At 42.0% G+C, this 22784-nt stretch overlaps 1 protein-coding gene across 9 annotated transcripts in view; it reads left to right on the top strand.

Annotated features, from left to right (window-relative positions):
* The window catches only part of KLHL20 (kelch like family member 20), a 1054184-nt gene that overhangs the window by 91958 nt on the left and 939442 nt on the right, over positions 1-22784 (top strand). For 5 of the 9 annotated variants that reach the window (XM_069641180.1, XM_069641179.1, XM_069641177.1 and 2 more), the window contains one exon: positions 20012-20159. The exons of the other annotated variants lie outside the window; for them this stretch is intronic. In XM_069641180.1, the coding sequence (XP_069497281.1) occupies positions 20083-20159 (77 nt within the window). In that variant the 5' untranslated portion in view covers positions 20012-20082. The remainder of the gene's footprint in view (positions 1-20011; positions 20160-22784) is intronic. 9 annotated transcript variants of the gene reach the window in all.

Genomic DNA, 22784 nt, shown 5'->3' with positions numbered 1-22784 from the left:
CCATCTTGGATTTAAGAAATTTGAACAAATCGGAGGCAGAGTCTTGGGGAGAGGACTTGTTACTTGTAGCCCTTCCTGGAAACCAGTGCGTCACCGGTCCACTTTCTATCTTTATTGCTGGAACTGTATAACGACTGCCTCCGACACTGTGGCCGCTCCGCTGCAGGAGGTGGTGTCTTGGGGTCCTTTGGAATGTGGGACGCAGAGACTCCCATAAGACTCTTCGACACTATAGAAAAGAGCGACACTGTAAGATTTTAAAATGTGTACTAAAGTGAGTACGACTGGACACGGTGCAGACTGTGTATGAAGTCTATTAGTGTTAACATTGTGAATGCAAAACAGCTTTTCTTGCTTCGAAGCTGGATAACTGGAATTATTGACCCGCACTAAACCACTAAAAAGAGAAACGCGTCCTAGCCGAAACAAACATTTCTTTTTGTCATACATGCCTTTGCCAAAGTCTGGTTTGTTCATGGGATTGCAGTTTTTCGTTCGTTAGAACGAAAAGTCGACGGTGAATATATGATCTCCGACTGACTTGGCGAACTTGCTATCGTTGAACAAAACTAGATCTGCTGGCACTAAACCTTGGACCCGCTTAATGAAAATTGTCAGAATGAAGCGGGAATTGTGAAGTTGGTTTCGTCAAAACGAGCGGGACCATTAGCACAGAGTATCAGACCCGGTGCAATAAAAGTCGGGATTTGTTTGAATGACTGTGGGCTTAGAGCCTTTGACCTGCTTTGTATAACTTTACAAATACACGTAATTGCCGTTGCTGCTGAGAATCATTCGAACAAAGCGGGAACTGTGACGTTGATCTCGTCAGAACGAACAACTATTGGCATAATAGACTTAGACCAACTATAATATGTCGGAATCTGCTTGAACTAAGCAGGAACTGTGAGCTTATAGCCTTTGACCTGCTACGTATACCTTTATTAATATACGTAACTGCGGCTGTTGAATCAGTAATTGAAGCAGAGACTGCGGGCCCATAGCCTTTGACCTGCTACGTATAATTCTATAAATATACGTAACTTCTGTGGATGCTGCTGTAATAGCAACGACGATCAACAAGGCGAGAACACATTTATAGTTAAAAACGCGTATTAGTAGGAAGCAAATTCAGTATAGAAACCACAGAATAAAAAGATATAATTTACGAAGCACAATGGTAAGAGTTGACAACCGAGCACCTGAAAATACTGGCAAATTAGAGATCACAATATACCATCTATTAATAGAACCATATTTAAATCACCACTGCTTGATTTTTAAAAAGTCTAGCTTCTTCGGAGGACAAAGTATACTCCCAAATGATGAATAGATACCATCAGGTTCTGGTTTACCTCATCTGCTCACGTCCTCAAACTAAAATTGGAGCATCCACCCCAAAAAATGTCTCGCCAAAGCACAGCGTACATTTACATAAAGATTCTACTCTTCACAGCGACAACAATAAAAAAATATGATTCTCTACTTTCCATGCAATCAAGACTCATGTAGAGCAAACAGAAAAATGTTAGAGACACGAATAATAGAATCAAGTAAAATATCTAAAACTGACTGTGAGGCATAAACCTGTGCAGTTCGCTTAGGGAGCACTGCAAGAAGATTAAGACTACAGGTGTTGGCAGTAAACCCAATTGGTAGCAGTCTGTACCACCCAGATTTACCTGGTAGCTGTGGCTGAGCAGCCAGACTTCTCTCAAGAAGAGTTAGACAATATATAGAGTATACAAGATAGGTACCAAAATACAGTAGCACAAGCAAATGCTGACCAGAGCTTTGGTATCAAAGTATATAATGATTTATTTAAAGACACACTTATAGAAACACTCCAGCACTATTATTGTAAGCAAGTTCAAAACAGTCACTAATATATATATACATCCCTTATTCCTTATTAGACGAGTCTTCGTTAACACCACTTATTTTCAGACAGAGGTGAGCGCTTAACTAAAGATGGCACTCCAATAATTTATCAAAAAAGGGAGGGAAAACGCAGAAATTAGAAAAGCACACAACACTAATACTTTAGAAGCACCCAGCAGGGCATGAAAGTCAAAGTCTACTAGTGAGCAAAAGTTCAGAGGCCAGGCTCCCTCTTGGAGAGAACAGAACACCAATGTGCCCAAGATCACACAGTTTAAGAGGCTTTGAAAAAGTCTTGCAGAGAGTTCAAAAAGGAATCGGTTCAGCTCAGAAAAATTCAGTTAGCCAGCCTAGGGTCAGCCCAGGTGGTAAGTCGAGGATTTAGTAGTCACCCCGTACAGACCGTTGGGAGGCTAGGCGGACACAGTACCTTTTTAAAATGGAGAGGATCCTCCAGCGGGTGCAGTTGTTCCTGGCAGCGGGTGCAAGTCGCGGTGGCATCCAAAGGAAGAGAAGATCTCGACATGGAGGAAAGATGAAGGTCGTTGCCCTGCCAGGGAAGAAACCAGTCGCGGAGTTCTCTGGTTAAAAGGTACTACCCTTTTATTCGCGGTAGTGGTAAATCGTGGTATCCCGGTTGCCGGGGTGCTTGGCACAGGCAAGGCGGCCACGAGATGATCCGGGAAGACGAAAAGACGGGCAAACTGGTTATCCCCACCAGTCAAAGGAAGAAGACTCCTCGGAATAAGAACTTCTCTGGCGTCGGGTGGGGGGGGGGGGGGAGTCGTGAGACTGTTCAGCAGGGCTCCACTGGTGGTGTCATCGTTGCAGGTCGGCTCAGCTTCTCCCTCCTTGGATTCTTAGGTCCTGTGGCGACGTCTGAAGTTCCAGTCCCCAAAGCCCTGCTTTTATGCAGAAAACCCCCATTCATCAGTCCTAGCTGTCACTCAAACGTGCTAAGCGGCTCACCACTGGGCCAATCACACAAGAGTGCGACTTGAGTTGCCGAGGCAAAAAAGACCCAACCGGAGAATAAATATTAAATAACCCGGTGGTATCTTTAACATTGCACCAAAAAGTGGTGCATTTTAAAATGAATGGGAAAATCCCATAGAAAATATTCTGGTGGAATATTTCGCGTGGTAACCACTGCCACCAGCCAGAAACTCGATGAGGGGGGACTGCACAGTGCCCCCTCGAAAAACAGACCCAGGGGCAATCTAATTACCCCTACCAGTACTTCCACAATATGATGGTTTGTACTGGTTCTGTTCCCAATTTGACTAGTAAAGTCAATGGGGACTGTACATGCCCTGGGAGACGGTCAGTCCCAGGGTATGGAGTCTATGTTTGGGGGTCACTATGACGCCCCTGTGTTCCTGCACTGAGGGTGCTGTGTAACACACTTGCCAAAAACCACATGAAACCCTATGAAGTAAAAGACCCCATAGCCAATAAAACACATTACAAAGTCAAAGGATATCTCAAATCATGTCTGAGAGTGGGAGAAAAAGAGTCTCACTCTTAGCAGGAGAAGAAAATAAACCCCAAGAATCCAGCAAAGCTGCTGGCGGACTCACTAGGTTTGGGAAATTAGCCTTAACAGAGAAGTCTCCCTAACACTAACAAACTATAACAGAGTTGACCCAAGAATAGGTTTGCCGAATCGGGCGCTGGAACATTCTGATAACTCACCAAACATAGGGTCATCATTTGAATTAAATGCAATATCAAGCCCGTTAGATGAATAGGGAATGGAAAAGAACATGCAGGAAAAATTGTTGGAAGGTACAAGAGGATGGACGTGAAGAAATTAAATTGGATAAAAATGTTCAAAATGAATGTTCAAATTCATCAACAATGATGGCCCTAAATGTTGTACTTAGTTCATTGGTGAAGGTTTATGAAGAAATTTGTTCTGAAGTTCGCCTACATTCAGGGCATTTGCTTGAAATCACTAAGGATTTAGAGATCAATGACGACATGCTAGTCGCTTTGAAAAATGCTGTAAATGACCTAGCAAAAGCAAATCTACTGGAAATTCAACAGCAACAACAAATGCAATTGCAAACATTTACAATACAAAGGGGTGAAGAAGCCAAGATTAACATGGCAAATCTTAATAAAAGTAGGAGAAATTGAAAATTATTTGCGGTCAGAACAAATGAAGAAAAATTGTGACTGAACAAAAGGTGGTAGATAATCAACAATTGGAAATACTTCCTTGTCTGGATCGGTGATGGACAAATGTATTTGCCTTGCTCAGCTAGTGGAGAATGAAGAGGCACTTAAACTAGATGCTAAAAAAGGCCCGAATCAGGATCCACTAAACAATGTTGAGAAATATAAATTAGTGTAAACATCAATTGTCAAACAAAAAAAGAAAAATCAAAAAAGAAATAAAGCAAACACCAGAATGTTCATGCAAAAGGAAGGAAATTGAAACTGATCAGAGTGAATTCAATTGTGAACCCAAGAAAAGGAAAAACCAATTTGGAGAGACTGCTCTATTTATTCAAAAACTAAAGAAAACAAGCTGAGAAACTGGCAAAGAAGACGAAAAAGAAAAGTAGCGAGGGGAACATCACAGGAAAAATTCCTGATGATTGTACAATGAATGAATGAAGAAGTTGTAAAACTCACGATGGGTAGTCAAACTGACATGATAAAAACACAGCTAAAAGTAGCCCCGATATTTTTTTTTTAAATCATGCAAACCAGTAATTAAGCTTGCTCCCGTCTTTTTGCTGAAGAAAAATTCTGGGGACGAGAAATCAATACTAAAGGGAAATAACGACAAAGTATTGGTAGACAATAAAAAGGATGATGCTGCACCCTTAACCTGTAGAAATCAAGGAAACCCAGAATTAATCACAGCAAATGGAATAATGGAAGATCTACGAGAAGAAATATGCAAATCAATAGGCTATTTTCAGTTGAATCAAAAATTGGTAGAAAAAAACTAACACTTAAATAGCAAATGGAACTGTTACTTCTCATGCAGGAAACGGCAGTATAAGCAAAACAAGTGATCAAATAATAGTGGAACAAGATCACAAAGCAGTACCAACTATTAAAGAAATGCGTGAAGAGATGAAAAAAAAGTAAAGAGCCTATAACCACATAAATCAAGATGTAGCAGCAATGAAGTCTAAGGAACTTGTTAAACCTGTACCACAGTGCACATGGATATATCCTGATAGGCAACAATTTGATGAAGGGACTAACATCACTATGACGGGGACGGAGGATCAACAGGAGAAAGAAATAACCAAGATGACTTGTACTGAAGATGGAGTGTGTTGGTCGTACAATGGATAAAGTAAATTCTTTAACACTGTTAGATAGTGACCAACTGCGGGAAGAAGTACGAAGATGTATGACAATATACACCACGATAAATCAAGAATGAATACAAAAAGCACACCCCACAAGAGGTCAATCACCCATGAATGGAAACTGTGCCAGTGACCAACAATTTTCAAATACTTGTACTCCATCATTGAAGACTTTTGAACCGATCAGAAAATGGACTATTCCACAAAATAACAGGAAAAATAGTCGCCAAGATTGAAAGACTAATGAAAAACCGACCAGATCACCAACCAATGTGGTTCAGTAATTCAGTACAACACAGTAATACCTATCAAATGTCAATATGCTGCAAGAGCAGTCAATTTCCACAATAAGACCTAAACAAAGCCAGCATTTTGATCATTTTTAAAGAAATTCCTAATTTGAGGCATACTGCATCAAATGTTATTGACAGAGTTTCTTGATGACAATGATCTAACGGCAGCTCGAATAACCGTAAGATCGGAATGGTTATGGATGCAATATTAAAAGAAACCAAGTCCTTGAATGAAATTGGGTTTATGTTACGTCATGACACTCGGAACATACAAGGTAACCGCCAACATGATGGTAATGGAAATCTGTTTCAAAGGGAGCGAAAATCGGATGAGAAGAAACAGTCAGACAAATAGATTTGTGAGAAATCTACCAAATAATTGAGCGAATTATGCGTAACAATCCTAAGACTGTGAAAAGTGTCATCTGGTATGGAATTTGAGAGGCCATCAGCATTTAATAAATCCAGTAACAAATGAATTGGAACATTAGGAAATTGTAGTTATCTAGGAATCCTGGTTGACAGTGAGCCCCATTTGGGACGATTATGATATAAGCCTGATACCAGCTGTCACCTCCACTCGTGGAAGACCTATGTCGGGTTTGTTAGTTGCTGTTAAAAATATCTAAAGGCTTCAAAATGGAAGCTTGGCTCTCCCCTAGTAGCCATGTACAACTGGTTAAGATTACCAACCATCATATGGTGATTGCCTTGTTAAATATATACTGGGGTTGTGCAAGTTTATCTCCAATTGAGTTATTTGAACAAATTGATATTGCTTTACAAGCCATTGATCTAGATGCAAACATAACTCATACACTTATTATGGGTGATTTGAGTCTGCATTTATTGAAAAATGAAAACGGAAATGAACAACTTGTAAAGAATAGATGGATTAATATCATGAAGGAAAGATCTCTAATGTTAAATGGAACCTTGCCTGGTGATATTCCTGCAAAATCAACATGGCAAAGGGGAATATAAGAAGCTATAATAGACTTTATATATTGTGACACTGCACTTAAGACACAGTGTGATAGTTAAGAAATAAAGTATAATGCTCATAGTGACCACAAACAACTCTGCCTCACATGGTCTATACCTTGGACTTCCAATTGCAAGGAGAAAATTAAAAACCAGGGAAAGATCACTCTCCATGTAATGCGTCTTATGAATTCTTTCCACGATGCGGAGTAACAAAACAAACTGTCTTTGTGAACCTAACAAAATCAATGAGGGATTCTTGTCACTCCCTCATATCACTCAAAACCAAATCTCATTCAAGTGAACGTGTTATTTTATTTATTTGCAGGTGCACATATCACTGCTGTGAACTACTGCGGCACTCCGGTCACGTACAAATGCTTTTAAAGTGACTGTGGTAATAACAACTCCTCACTCATTGGAATAAAACACTGCTATTTAAACAGAAGAAATGTTACGCAAGAGTCGCGTAGCGGTTGCCTTCCGCATGAAGCAAAAAACAGAGTGAAAAAAGGTCTTTACATAAAGCTTAAAACATGAATCGTGCAGATTTCATCTTGCGCAGCATTACACTAAGAACATCCACGGTCTAAAGTCTGAAGACTTAAAATGAAACAGCCGTTTGCTCACTCCCAAGCAGACATTCTCATATGCTATGTTCCCAAACTACTTTCACCATTCAAGCAGATAAAGTCAAAAATAAGTTGCTCCAAGTTCGCCAACAAGCTGCGCTCCCATCAGTGTAAAGTAGACCGCTTCAATCTGGCTTCTTCCTCAGGCTTCATCCTCGGGCTTCTTATGAACTTTCAGAAAAGGCATAAGAGGAACTGAACTAAAACCTGGCTAACTTTACAGGGAAAAATGATGAAAGGCAGTTTAGAATGGACTGACAAGACATTCTGTCCTTGCATTCTAAAATGGATCACTGCTGAGGGAATCCCATGATTTTGGCTTGGGTTCAAGCCCAATCCACCATTTTGAGTGCTCAACTCTGCTGATATCTGAGAAAAGGCATTAAGGAAAAAGGATAACCATTTTGTATTGCATATTAATCCACCACCCTCCAACTTATGCGCTCTGCAGACTCTGTATCCTAGTTCCCAGCCTAACTCTTCCACTATGACCACTGATGTCTGACACGTTAGTATAGTATTAAGATTCAAGAAAGAGTCACTTCACAGTACTTCAACACCTTCACATAGGCAAGGCACTCTTCCTCTTTGCCTCTTGTCTGTCACAGTAACAAAGTTTGCCTTTATGACCCACCTCTCTTTGCCAATATAGGTTGTTTTAACTTCAACAATTTATATGAGCAGTAAATTCCTCTTCCTGACTTTGCCATTACTTTCTCTGCTAACTGTTAGCCAAACAATGTCTCCAACACCTCAGTGCCACTCACTTGGCTTCAGGTAGTGCTTGTACATTTATGTCAGCAAGATTATATTTCTATTGGCCTGACAGTATGGGTACAAATGCCTTCTAGCTCTGAGAAAGACTAGTGTCAAATGGGGAAATACTCTTGGCTTGGGCAATGCTTGCTCCTCAGCCGCATATGCAGCGATGTATTGTTTAACCACTTCACTTCTTACACGAGTTGTGATTGTTCATGTGAATAAAAGATTAGAGGTCAGTGTTCATTTCGAAATTAGTCGCACGCTACCACTTCATAGGTTTTCAAAGGTTAACGGTTCAACGTTGTCTTTCACAACGTTATTCTGTGTAAATGGAACACATTCAACCACTTATTCATAATGCTTGAGCTTTAAGGGTTTAACAATGGTCTTTGTAACATTGACTCTTCACGTGAGTGAAATGTGAACTCGTTCACACGCGATTGCTACTTTCCCATTATCCCTTTTTGTTTAAACACTTCAACTCGCTTTAACTTATACGTGAGTGAATATTGGGGCTGGATACTGTTGTCAGCAATGTTCGCGTAATGAATCGGACTGCCAGGTTTAACTCACAGGCTTCTGGGATACTTGTTCTGCAGATTGCCCAACTTCTACGACTTTGGACACCACTCCTTCTGCTTCTCTGGAAACAGCACCCTTCCCCACTAAAGGTGTCTTCGATCCAGTCACTCTTTTGGAGCCCCCCCTCTCTCGCTCCTGACGCTTACAAATCGCCCACAGCTCCTTGCCTCGGCCTCCAACACAGCAATCATTGCAATAAGGCTCACGTGGGGAAAGACGGCGGCCCTGCAAGTCTTCCACTGCTCAGCCTCTGCACTGTAGAGTTTGGGAAACCAGGACCCTTTCACAACAATTGGGTGAAATCTGCATCCACGTTCCGGCGCCCCTCAGGTTTTCCCACTGCTGCTTGATTTACCAGGACTGTCTTCGCCCTCCTGCTTCTGCTACTACAGCGCTCAATTCAGCCACAGTTCCAGTTCCCTCTCATTGCCTGCACCTGGGGGGGGGGGGGCTTTATGCCTCCCAGGTTCCTTCAGGTGTGGGCTGTTGGGCTTAATTGCCTACTGCCACAGCATGCTTCTTCAGCCCTCTTCCTCATCCCAGTACTCTTGGGATTATGGGACATGTAGTCCCCAACAACAAAATTAGTTCTTGTTAATTCTGTTTGGCAAACAGCCATCAGAAGTGTAGGATTATGGGCAAAATTAAGCGGGGGGAGAGAGGGTTTCCCAGTCTGTTCACCCCCAACCCCACATGATCCTCCTGCAGTACACCGCCTCCAGGGTTGGGATTAGGAAGCGTCTGACATTCCCTGGCCACATGAGTGGTCCCAGACCAGGATTCTGGGAGGAAGGATCACTGATTCATCACACCTATTCTAATCCGGACTTCTCTGCTCGTCTAACCCGCATATAAATTGCATGGGCATTTTATGCAATATACCACATTACTGGTTTTGCAATTGCTCATTGTTCTTAAGCTCCAATCTCTTGCCCACCTTAATGTCAAGTGGGTGGCACTGCCATGGGCGCTATCTTTGCCCCAAGCTCCACGTACGTTATACTTGGCCAAATATGAGAAACTATAAATTCTTTGAGAATACCCCATTCAGGAACAGACTTGGAGAATGGTGATGTTGTATAGACAACGTTGTAACAATGTGGGTCGGCAATGCAGAAAGCTTAAACTTCTGTAGCCAGTTGAATATGTGCAAGGAACAAAAACAGTTCACCGATGAGTACTCTTGTTCAATGGTCAATTTTCTAGATCTAGAGATTAGAGCTGAAAGAGGCAGCCTTGTATGTGATTTATACCATAAGCCTACAGATTGTAACCCATTGCTGTATTGTACTAGCTTTCACCACCATCACCAAAAACTTATTTGCCATATGGACAATTTCTTTGGCTTAGGAAGAGCTGTACAACAGAGTATTTCAAACTTCAAGCTACTGGCCTAGACATCAAAATATCCTAATGGACTCATTACACTCCATGAAATGTCAAATTGATGGGTATAAGGCGATGGTGAGCTGCACGGCAGGGGGGTTTAGCAGGGTTCAGAGAAGATGTGCTATGGAATATCATTGAGAACTCGCTCTATGGGCTACATCTGATTCGAAATTGACATGGATTGAGACACGAAGTTCCATTGAAGGTCCTGCAGCCCTAATAGACCTCAACTGGGTGTGTGGCCAGAAAGCATATCTGCATCTCCCACCTTCCTGGCGAGGCACCTGTCCACTAACACTGCATCCAAGAGAAAAATGTCCAGTCTATGGGTGCTCCCGTCCCCTGCACTATTATCCGAGGCCTAAATAAGCCAAACAATTCAATATTAAAGATGCACCAGCAATTAAATGAAGATATATGCGTAGTTCACGATTAGTGAGTGATCATGTTATGTAAAAGTAAAAATATATTTGACATCCAATTTAGTAATGAAATAAACAATTTGTATAATATCAAACAAAAACTGGACCCAAAGGGTTTCAAGAAACCATTCTCTTCATCAGGGGTATCATTTTGTACGGGTTCTGAAAGTAATCAAAAACTTATGTAAATAAATTCTTCAAATCATAGTCCTAATTTACTATATAAATACCTTGGGTATTGTAATGATTAGTGTCGAGTAGACTTGGTAAATCACATTGTTTTAAAATTCCATGGAACTTTAGTCTAGATTTAAGGATTTTCTATTGGGTAAGGCTACCCTTAGTCAGAGTACATGTAATCTTAAATGTGCGCAAGTAGTGGAGACCGGTTGTAACTCGGGTTCTTCATGTTTTCACAGATTCACATTTATTTCACGCGAGAAGCCTACAAGTACTTTTGTGGGAGACCGAGTTTGAGGCACTTGTCAAACGTTATTTAGACACGGCTATACTGCACGTTATGCAATTACATGAAATAGACAAATGCGTTTTTGCTAGTTTGTCTGCCAAAGGTAATGGTGTACACAGTTGAATCCATATATATATATCTATTCTACTGCTAAGATGCACCAGTTTTTACCAGCGTAGAGTGTATGCTCAGAAGGAAATGCTTAATAAACGTAAAAACTCTTGGAAAATGTAGCCGGCAGCAAAACTGGGTGATAATTCATTTGAGTCGGGAGCAAAGAGTACACACGCGCCCCACAGCAAAGATGTCTGGTAGGCTGCAGCATACAAAATGCGTAAATATGTGGCTATGGTAGCAATAAGTGTGCGTCCAGCTGAAAACCAAGTTCTAAATAGCAGTTTATCTTTTCTACAGGCTGGCAATTTTGAGAGTTCTAAAATGCCATTGCGGCACCACTGTTTGAGGCACATTCACTGCCCGAACATGCAAAGGTGTCCCCAATGAAATGCATTACGATACCTCTGTGCCACAATTTAACAGCATGTGTTTAATCAGCTCTGCATGCAACCACTAAACAATGCCTAGTATTAAATAGGTGGGGGTATTTTGAAAGTTATTGAAAAGAAGTGTCTGGCCTATGACTATGAAGCTAGCTACAGCCTGGAATTTGTAGAGGTGAGCTGACATTATATTTCTCCTACAACCCATACAAAAAAATACAAATATAAAACAATTGCTCCCTATGTGTTTTGACAAAAAAAGGGTACGAGAGTCATCAAGAAGGTGGTTTGCTCCCAGATGGAGAGTCCACTGGTGCATGGAAATAAAGTTTAATATCAATAAGAATTTTGAAGGGTCCTGAGGAAGGTGAATGAAAAAGATATGTTGAAGCAACGTAGACCTACTATGCCAGTGATTGTTTAGGGAATCAAAAACCCCATAAGGGGCTATGTATAATCAATGTCAATTGTTTTGTGATTACTGTTACTAACCCATGAGCTGTTGTTGGTGGTGGTTGTCTATATAGTTTTGTAATTTACACCTTCTCTTGCATAGCAGCACTAACACTTTAAGTATTGTGATATGGAGCACTTAGTATTTTTTTTAATTGTGTTTATGGTACAAATTATACCTTGCACAAACAATTTAATAGCATTAATATTACAAGAATGAATATAAGCAAGAAATGCATACTTATTACAGGAAAATTTTACAGGATTTCATCATAAAACCATGCATAGAAAACCACACAATCTATAATCAAACTAAGTGATAGTCTATTCCATAAAATCCAGAGATGCACCTTTCGAGGAACATAACAAATAGTTCTGCTTCATCATCTGGATATTTTTGCATAGTGTAATAATGCCTCCCCTTCGCTTTCAACTGATTTCAGTTTATTAGAAATGACCATTAAAAATGGCACCAAAGCAAGTACTAGATGGCTGTGTCTCATTCATTAATCTATTCTAGGTATCAGTTGTGGTAACTCTGGAAATGCAATTAACAAAAGGACATAGGTGCTTCATTCTGTCAGAACTTACTGCCTCACATTTCATTATGACATGGAATGGAGGTTCTGGACTGCCTACAGTGCAGTCTGCAAGTTTGTAATTCGCAGGGAATATTCCAACGTGGACCCATAACCTCTAATGTAGGCAAGCAGCTTAAGCAAAATTTCATGAACAATGTTCTGTAGTCCTGAAAAGGACATTTCATTACATATAGTTTAGTGTGTGGTTTGGTAATGTTCCATAGAGATCTATTGCTGTACAATTTCAATCTTAGTAAATCTTCACTCTGATTTTTTTTATTTTTTTATTTTTTTATTTTTTTTACCCCACCTAGCAATTTTTTCTTTTCACTACCCAATACAAATCCTCATTATCGACCCTTGTGGTTTCCATAAACCGTTCACAGCGTTTGCAATTTCTGGATACCAGTTCTTTTCTCAGCCTTTTCTCAGTGTTTCAACCATTATACAACCTAAACCAGGGCATTCCCTGCTCATCACCTTCCTGTACAGAATTTTTTTCATAGGTTGTGACCACCTCGATAAAAGCCTGCGCTCTAACCTTATGGAACTAATTGGTATTGATTTGGGTAAACCCCTAACCTCTCTATACAAGGCTTCGATGTAAAAATGCACTCTCCCACCGACCAGTACTATCTCCGTTATGTATAAGACCATCATTGACACCTTACCTCGATTTCAAATTCAATCAAAGGAAGTAAAGAAAAGGCACACCTTGTATTTAATCGATTTTATCAGTGATGCCAAGGCATTTTTCATTGAAAAGATGAATCCCAGGTAACACAAGGACTCCCTCTTTTATTCCCTGACTGATAATTGTCCTAAAATAGTTTTGTTTTTGCCTTTTAGTTCAGGCCATAGTCTGGGATTTAGAGGGTTTGATAATCACCAGGCTATTGCGATTTAAATAAGAGGCAATACCCTCAAGGGACAGTCGAGACCGGCAGGAGTGACGTCTAATAAAAGGAGGTCGTCCACATAAGCTATGCAGTTAAGATCTAGGTGGATAACCGCCCCATCAAAGACTGTCCTCCCATAGGTCAGTGACGTACAGATTGAATAGAGTGGGGGCGATGACATAGCCCTGACAAACTCACCTGTTTACTTTGGCACTACCTTTTGAGATAACCATCAGTGTTCTATCATTAACTTCGTATCCGAGTACAGCTGTGGCACGTGCAGCAAGACTAGATTAATCCCCCAACTACTACGTTTTCCTCAGTCTCAATCCAAAGAATCAAATGACGATGAGCGATCCAGGATTCCAAGATCTAACATCCTCCCAGTAGCCCTTCAAACCTGAGGCAAGCAGGAAGCAAGTGTTAACCCACTCAGCACTGCCCCTATCACCTGTCTGCAGGGGGCGAATTTGTGTGGTGTTTGCCCCGTTAATCAGGTCTTTTAACACCAAGTTGCCCATTATCTTTGAGGATGTATCAACAAGTGCAATGGGTTGGTCACTAGTGGGTAGCACCGGTTAAGGGTTTCAATCAGGCGACACGCACACCTTGGTCTCTTCCTCGTATGCAGCGCCTAACTGAGGTGCTTTTCTCCTTATTTATGTGGATTCAATTTTGGGATGATACACCACTCGTATTGCAACCCCCTTTTCAAATGCCCCGGGTCACAATGGACCATGAACCAGGCTGTTTGGTCAAATCCAATATTTATTTATTTAATTCAAAAGAAATCACACACTTTTTTTTAATATGGGGTGCTGGTTACAATGAGAATGTGAGCAATGCAGAGGGTTTGACTTTTTAGTGGAACATATACATAGCACAGCAGAATAGAGGCACTTTTGATTTATGACGGATAGCACACAAGTTAGAATTTCCCCCTGCAATGTTCCCTCGACCCACCAATCATCAATTCTGAGTGGATACAAAGAAGCAGCAGGTACTCGGGAATAAAACTGAATCTAAATCTGACCAGCCGTTCCCAAAGAAGAGAGAACGGATTTTAAACCCCTTGCAATATGGTGAAATGACACTCAGAAATAGATAAATCAACAATGAATGTGTGTTGAAAACCTTGAAGCAATTTGATTCCTTACTAAAGCAACAATACAAAGGTACTAAATCACAAAAAATGGATTACCAAAAGCATACAGTTCAGAAATGAGTGGAAAGTTTAAAACAGATTGTAGTCAAATAACACGTTTAATATTTACACTTTTGCAATTCCTGCATAAAATTACCCAAACTGTTTTTAATAAATGGAGTGCGGTTTCTATGTTTGGGGATAGATATATATATATATATCACGGGTACAAAATGGAATTGAAAGTAAGGCTCTAGCTGGTAAATTGAAGGATTTATGCAATATAGAAGGTCGCACACTTTAAGTAAAATGATGGGTGAAATTTGAAAGGAAATCAGTTTTTGAAAAGAACAGTTTTACTTTAAACTAGATTTAAGGACTAAGAAAAGAGGAACGCCACTGTGAATTCTCAAGGTTACGCTGCACGTGTAACCCTTCACGCAGTGCACCCCTTTTCTTTAAGGGAAATTACTTTATTTAATCAAAATATCGCTAATGGCATATGATCTATGTAAGACAGAAATGAAAAGAAAAGTAGATCTGATGCTTGGAGATTAATGACAAAATGCACAGAGAATTCTGACAGTTGGACAAGTTATCAGAATGAGGATAGGATGACTTAGATCCAGCAGCCGGCCAGCCGAGAGAGTGGGCAGGAGCCTTCTCTTAACAGAGAGACATTCACGTGTGCAGTGTAATCTGCCCAAATTTATTTTAAATGCCTCTTAATTCCACCCATCTGCGCCGCAGTGCAGCAAGATGCAATACAAGGAGCAGTGCCCTCAGACAAAGTATTTTCACTGCATGGCTTCATTAATCCTCCATTATCCCCAACGTGCGTAATGGCGACGCTTCATTTTGCTTCATTTTCTGACTTCCTGGAGGCAGTCCCGGAATCCCACCGTAGCCTCTGATAGGCTCTCAGCACCTCCAGCTGACATCTGCCCACTGTTGCCACCGGTAGGCGGTAGCCGGCCGTACCAAGGGCCGTGGAATAAGGGTCTGTCTGTCCGTGGCGGTATGTCTGCTGTCACCTGGACTCACTGCTGCCCACTCTCCTGCACCTTATCCTTGTGGCAGGACTTGGACTCCTTCGTAAGTACACACTCTTGAGCAGTCAGCGCACCGTCCACCTATTACGCAACAGTTTATTGTTCAGATCCCTCTCACGCCCCATGTCCACCCCTCCCAAGGACACTCAGACTTACTACCCCCTCTACTGTTACTATTATGGCATGTATAGGCGCCGCCTTCGAATACGACAACTGTGCCCTCACCCTCCTATTAGTACCGCATCCCGCGTTTCTTAGGCCACTATATGTACATCGGCTGTTGCCGGTTCACCTCCCCCAGCTCCCCACCCCTCACCTCCCACCTCCCCCCGTTAACTCTGTAGCTACTAAGTCTACTGTCTAGCCAGTTTCAACTAAGCCTTGATTATGCATGCAACTGATACTTACCCTTACATTGAGGCTTAAGCCACTGTATGAAACATTATACTATTGCAACTGTACTCTACCTATCTGAGACCTTGGTCACATGCCTCTGTACCTTGTTACCTTCCTGAGACACTTTTGCAGCCTGCTTTCTGAGGCCTTTTTGGCTGCCAGCCATTGTATTTTGTTATGTATCCGAGACCCTTTTGTTGCCTGCTATTGTTGTTGACTACTCACCTGTGACACTCTGGTCCCCCGCCAGTTGCTACTTACCTGAGACCCTTTTGGTCGCCTGCCACTGTTTGCTACTCACCTGTGACACACTGATCCCCTGCCACTTGTCACCTACCTGAGACCCTTTTTGGTCGCCTTGCATTGTGCTTGCGACAACCTGTAACCTTTCTGGATCTAGCTCGGCATCATGAGCAAACTCTTCAAGACTCTTGACAATCCAACTTCTACTAGGCCTCCTCGCCACTATGGCAACTGCCACCCTGGCCTCATGCCCACCTAAGGACAGAAATATGAGACTGAAATCAAGACTGCCCCGCCTCTAGGAACCTAAAACTAATTATACCAGCAGAGGCACCTTAAGCATTGCTACACAAAACAGACTTATCTAATAAACGCACACAGTATCACAAGTCTTACACTCCGACCCCTGCACCTCACACCATAACGACAAAAAAAATCCCAAAGTGGTAACCGCCCCTCAGCTAAACACTCACCTATTACCAAACCTACAAGCACCCTAACCCTATCGGGGTCGCTTATTAACTCTAGATCTATGGTGGCGCACACCGCTGACATCCTTGACACCGTAACTAACGAGAACCTAGACCTGCTGGCCATAACTGAAACTTGGCTCCACGAGGCCACAGGCCCCGCCCTTATGATAGCCATACCGGATGACTACCAGATACTTAAATCTGATAGACCAGATGCCAGAGGTGGTGGTCTAGCCTTAATCTACAAAACTAACCTACCTATCAGACTCGTTGCGACCCAATCGTACCAATCCTGTGAGATGCTCACAGCCAAACGACCAGATGCCAGAGGTGGTGGTCTAGCCTTAATCTACAAAACTAACCTACCCATCAGACTCGTTGCGACCCAATCGTACCAATCCTGTGAGATGCTCACAGCCAAACTTCAACTCTCCAATAACCGCACTCTTACAATCCATGTGATCTATAGACCGCCCGGACCACTAAGAACATTTGAGGATGATCTAACCTGTCTCCTAGTTAACAATACCAAAGACCATGCCCAAATTTTACTGCTGAGAGACTTCAACATCGGCTTTAATGACCATGATGACAAATATGCCCAATCGGCGGGTACACTTCTGAAGGACTAGGGACTGGTACAAAGTCACCTCCCCTACCCATATCAAAGGAAGAACCCTAGACTGGGTCGCCGACCTGAATTGCAATACTATTACTAACATCACACCGCAATCCTGGACTGACCACTATCTAATCGCTGTCACTGCCTCCCTTGACCTCCTCTGCCCTAAAACGATAGTTATGGCACCGCCACTCCCAACTAGAAGCAAAAAGAATATTACTGCAGAAAAACATCTTCCCGCTCTCAACAATTTAGCTGACAACACTGACCCCACCCTACTAGTGGAGGCCTTTAACAGCACCATGACCAGGGCGCTTGACACTATTGCACCTGTCAAACTCTGCAAAGGCAGACAGAAATCACACCTTAACACTTGGTTCACCCCCCAACTGAAAGAGTTGAAGACTCAAAAAAAGGAAGTTCCAATCTATCTGGCGACACTAGCCCACGGGGGAGAATAAAGCTAAGCAAATCAACCTCTCCAAACTATACAAGAAGGAAATAATTAACCCAAAAAAAGAATATGTTCAATGACAGAATATCCAAGGCAAAATCGGAATTTCGGAATGAAATGGAATCACCTATACCACAGGTTGACAAGACACCGAAGGACAAACCCTGGTGTACCGACATGCAAAATGCTCTTTCGAAGAAAATTACCTCCCTCCAAATTAAAATGGCCACAAAGAAAGCTTCACTGCTCTTACCTGGGGAGCCTTCTCCTCAGCAGCAACCACCTTCAATCACAGAGGCTAGCACTACCTTACCATTCAACTTCAAGAAAATCTCTATCGCAGAAACAGAAAAAATTATTCTTTTGCTTAAACCCTCTGGCTGCATCCTTGATGATTTGGGCTGGGCAGTTGTCTCCTAGCTCCATTCATTTCAAAGCTTATTAATGCCTCTTTTAAGACTAACTTAGTGCCTAATAACCTCAAACCATCTTTGGTGCTCCCACTACTAAAAAACCAAACGCTAGACCCCTCTATCCCAACTAATTACAGACCCATCACCACTGTCCCTTTCATACTCAATCGACAGAGTAGTTTACCTACAAATGCAGGACTACCTAGAGACTAACTACCTATTAGGATCATGTCAGTCTGGTTTACGCCCCCTCCATGGCACTGAAACGGCCCTGATTAACCTCAAGACCCAAATTGATGAGTTGAAGGACAATGGGAAACCAGCCATGCTACTCCTCCTTGACCTATCGGCAGCCTTTGACCTGGTGGATCACGCAGTTTTATGTAACCACCTCAGGTCGGCTGCCCATTTCTCAAGTGATGTCATAACCTGGGTTCAGTCCTTCCTAGCTAACCGTACAATGAGTCTTCTCCCCTCATCAGTTGCTGACCCCTTACAAGTCTCCTGTGGCTTACCCCAGGCATCATGTGCATCTCCCACTATGTACAACATCTTTACTAAGCTCTTGTTTGACAAGTTGGACAGATTGGGTGTCACCTACACCAACTACGCAGATGACACCCAAATCCTTTCGGGCAACTTCCTGGAGGACTCGGCCTTCGTAAACAAGATATACCTCCTCATTCAGGCATGGATGGCATCCCATGGCCTATGCCTGAACGATGACAAAACGGAACTCCTGATCCTAGGTACAGAGACAGCCATCAGAAAACTAAAGCCCAGCTAGACATCATTCAACATTGACAATAGTATCATCAATGTGATGCCTGCATTTAAAACCCTTGGTTTCTATCTTGACTCTGCATTCTCCCTCAAGAAGCAATTCAACTCACTAGCATCATCCACAGCATATACCTGCAAACTGATCCGAGCTTGCAGACCTTTTCTCTCTGAAACCAGTCGTATCACCTTAGCTAAAGCACTTATTTTAACTAGACTGGAGTACTGTAATGCACTATACGCAGGATCTAACAAATACATCATGGACAAAATGCAAAGACTCCAAAACCATGCCCTTGGAGCAGCTCTAATTATTCCAAACAGAGAAAACATCTCGGCAGCTAGAAGAAATGTCCATTGGCTTAAGATTAAGGACCGAGTCGCACTCCTTTCTCTCACGTCCAAATGCATTAATAACATAGCGTCTCCCTACCTGACAGAGAATAAATAAGAACTAACCGACCCACGAGATCCTCCTACACCTTAGAGGTTCCTAGATTTAAACTGTCTACAGCCGGCGGTTCTAGTTTCCCGGTCATAGCCGCTCAATCCTGGAACTGACACCCTTTAAATCTCAGAACAGACCAGCCCTACTCCAGATTTAGACACAAAGTCTTCACCTGGATACAATCCAATGTCTAATCCTGTCAACTTCTTTACCTCCAACTGAGCATTTTACTGCCCAGTCAACTGTTTTACTGTACCTCGGAAATGTATTTCTTCAAGAATGTCCGTATGTGACCACTGTCATTACTGCAAACCATGTGCTTGTTTACTGCTGTATGTATGTATGTATGTATGTATGTATGTACTCACCTACCTTGTAACTAAGCTTTAAGCATACTTGAAATGTTCGTGCCCAGCTACCTGAGGGTTTTGGTTGCGCTTTATCAAACCGAGTGGGATGAGGACCATGCAAGACAAGGGATACTATGAATTTCTATGGGACGATGAAATGCTCACAATCCACTTTTTAGTTTTGGGCTATTTGGACAGTCAACTGGGTCTGGTCACTACACGGCCGGGCATCTGGTGAACAGCTGTGCGGTTCTGGTCCCCGGCTGGCAAGGACTGGGCGGGCAGTTCTGGTCACTGGATACTACAGGCCATCAGGGTAGCAGGATGGCAGCAGCATGCAATTAGTGGCAGCAACCCATGCTGGATCAGAATGCCAAAGGCTTTCCCCTTGTTAATGGGAGATTTGGTCTGTTTTTTATTTATTTATTTTTTTATTTTTATTTTTTTTTAGATTTGAGGCCTTGCTGGGAATGGGAGCAGCACTGCTAGGGTTTTGCAGTGGGCCCTGGAGTAGGATCATCAATGCTTGGCCTTGTAGTTGGAGTCTGGACCTGGAAGATGACCGGGACAGGAACGCAGTGCAGGAAATCGGGAAGTGTGTGAGTCTTGTCAGGGATCCTTATTTATAGTGCCTAGTGACATCATCAAAGTATAGGCTGGGCAGGGTTAACTAAGCACGCCTCTAACTTAATTGGATTGGACAGGGGTGCTAGTTTCCGCCTTGCTCTCAACTGGTTGGCTTTCCAAGGGAATGATGTCAGATTTATGAGGTGAATTTTACAATGTCCAAAAACTCCCACAATTTACTTAACATCCGATTTCCTAAAACCATACATTTATACAATTGCAATCTCTTAGCAAATTATATACACAGGTTACATATTATGTGCAGCACATATCAGTCTTAATTCTCCCGTCTGTGGGACCTTGTTTCACCCTTCTGATACATTTTGGTGATTTTGAGCATGAAAGATTCGGCCTAAAATTCCATAACTTTATACACAGATGTGAATTATCCCAAGGGATGTATGTACAAAATGTTATGTTAGCAACATTGATTTATCAATACTTCGCCCTTTCTGTCCCCAAGGGGTCTGTGAGTTCTACCATGTCTTAAAAGAAAGCACAACAAAATCACTTTAAAAAATGTAAAAGTCTTGCTGCAGAGATAGAAGTCTTTAAAGTTTATTCGTTTTTGGGAACAAATGGCAATCCCCTTTGTTCCTCAGTCATTTTTCTTTTCTTCCTTCAGAACATGGTGGGGGTTTCTCCCTTGATTGAAGTTATAATGCCCCTTCACACTTTAGACATCCTTCCCTGGGAGCTTCATTGTCAGGGTTTCAGCAGAGATGAAAATCTGTTCAACCTTGTAATTATAAGGGGGTTGTCTGCTGAGAGAGAGCCCTCCTTTTGGTGCCACCCCTCATGGCAGAAAACCTGTTTCAACTTGCAACTCCAGCCACCATAGTTTTAAACCTTTAATTTCTGATCTTCGATCCAGAATTAAAGCAAGCCTGTTGCATAAACTAACCCATGTTATATAGTCTCACCAGCAACAAACCCCTTCTGATTGCTAGAGACTGGCAGGCTTTCATTCACCAGTGTACTGTTCAACACACGGGCATTTATCGCTCTAGAATTTGCCAAGGCCCATTATTTTTTTATTTTTTTATTTATTTTTTAAACACGTGGTGCAGCTGGCCTTCCTTCTTACATTCAACTTTTCATCTCCAGCAGATTCACACACTGCCGTACAGCTATAGTTATTCTTTTGAAATGGTGAAGTTGGTCTGAAACGCGGGTACAATGAAACAGGCATGGCGCAGCTAGTTAGTCTCTCTCTGAACAGCTGAGTTTTGGATACGTTTGTAAAGAAATTAACGTTTCCTGTGTAAGTCAAAGTAAAGTTCCTGTTTTATTTTTATGGTTGGTTTGTCAAGGCTTGTCAATTCAGAACCATGCCTGGTTTTGCTGAGTCGCAGTCAAACACACAGTGCTTGGTAGAGCTTATTAATCACTGTGGCTTTAAGGAGCAGAGGGAATTGGCATCACAGCAGCATTTTTTTTTTAAAGGTGAAAAAGGGTTTCTTTTCAATCAAGATTTTGGCTTTTGCAGCAAAGCAACGCTGCTTTTTCCATTTTCTTCCTTTTTATTGATGCCGGAACACACTGGCAATCTCCTTCAAAGTGCCCTATTTTGTTCCATCCTGTCCGATGTGTGCATGGCAGGACGGTGCAGTCATTTTTTGTTGTTGTTGCAAAACGCAGTTTTGAACCATGGCGCTCACAGGAGCCAGCGCAGCCCGGTGATGTGGGGAACTGCTGTTGAGTGGGGTCAATATATCCCACACACCCCCATGCTCTTGTATATAGGGACAGCGATTGCTTCCTTCTATGTGACGGGATTAGACCCACTTATAACTATCTGTAAAAACCAATTGAACACAATCGCCCCATTTATCAATGTTGTTTTTAAATATGCAAATTGATATACCGTCGGGACCACACGAGCGAGGGCTCTTGATTTTGCAATAATCATTTTGGTAACTTCTTATCGAACTGAAATGTCCACTGTTCAGCCTGGTCATACAATCTTTTGTTCTGAATTGGCCACACTGATGTCAAAGCACCTCAAGAAATGTGTGACCCAGTCACTTTGAGACAGAAGACTGAGCTTTGCACTGTATCTGTTCCTTCTTATTTAATTTCTACCAGATACTTCTGGCATCTTTACTTAATATTTGTGCTAAAGTCCTGATTCCCTTAAATGTATTCTTGGACTTAATAATTCATTAACCAGTTTTTTGCATTGGCTTCAAAATGCAAATTTTGTTTGTTTTTTAAAATGTATGTATTTATTTATTTTCATTCGGTGCAACAGTTATGACTTATGTTTCTAATCTCCCTTCTCATTTCTTGTTTCCTGACATTTACCATTTTGTTAAATGGTTTCCTTGTCCTCCTCTAAACTTTTTTGCCTCTGTTTTTACCATGCCTTTGAATAGGTTTACCAATTATATTATAATTGGTTATTTATAACGCGCGCAATACCCAAGAGGTTTCTAAGCGCGTACCTGGGATTCAAACCAGTGTTTCTCTGCGTCTTGCTTTCAAGACAAGCACGTTGGCACTGAGCTACACTACCCGTGGCCGCGTTTATTGGTACTAGTGAACTCCTTGTGATAAGTGACATGTTTGTTCCCTCCGGCGTAGGGTTCACCCAC

Source organism: Ambystoma mexicanum, chromosome 1q, assembly GCF_040938575.1.
Source record: "Ambystoma mexicanum isolate Mex_15411 chromosome 1q, UKY_AmexF1_1, whole genome shotgun sequence".
Classification (NCBI taxonomy): domain Eukaryota; kingdom Metazoa; phylum Chordata; class Amphibia; order Caudata; family Ambystomatidae; genus Ambystoma; species Ambystoma mexicanum.
Note: the sequence above shows the minus strand (reverse complement) of the source record. Positions and strands in the feature narration are given on the sequence as shown.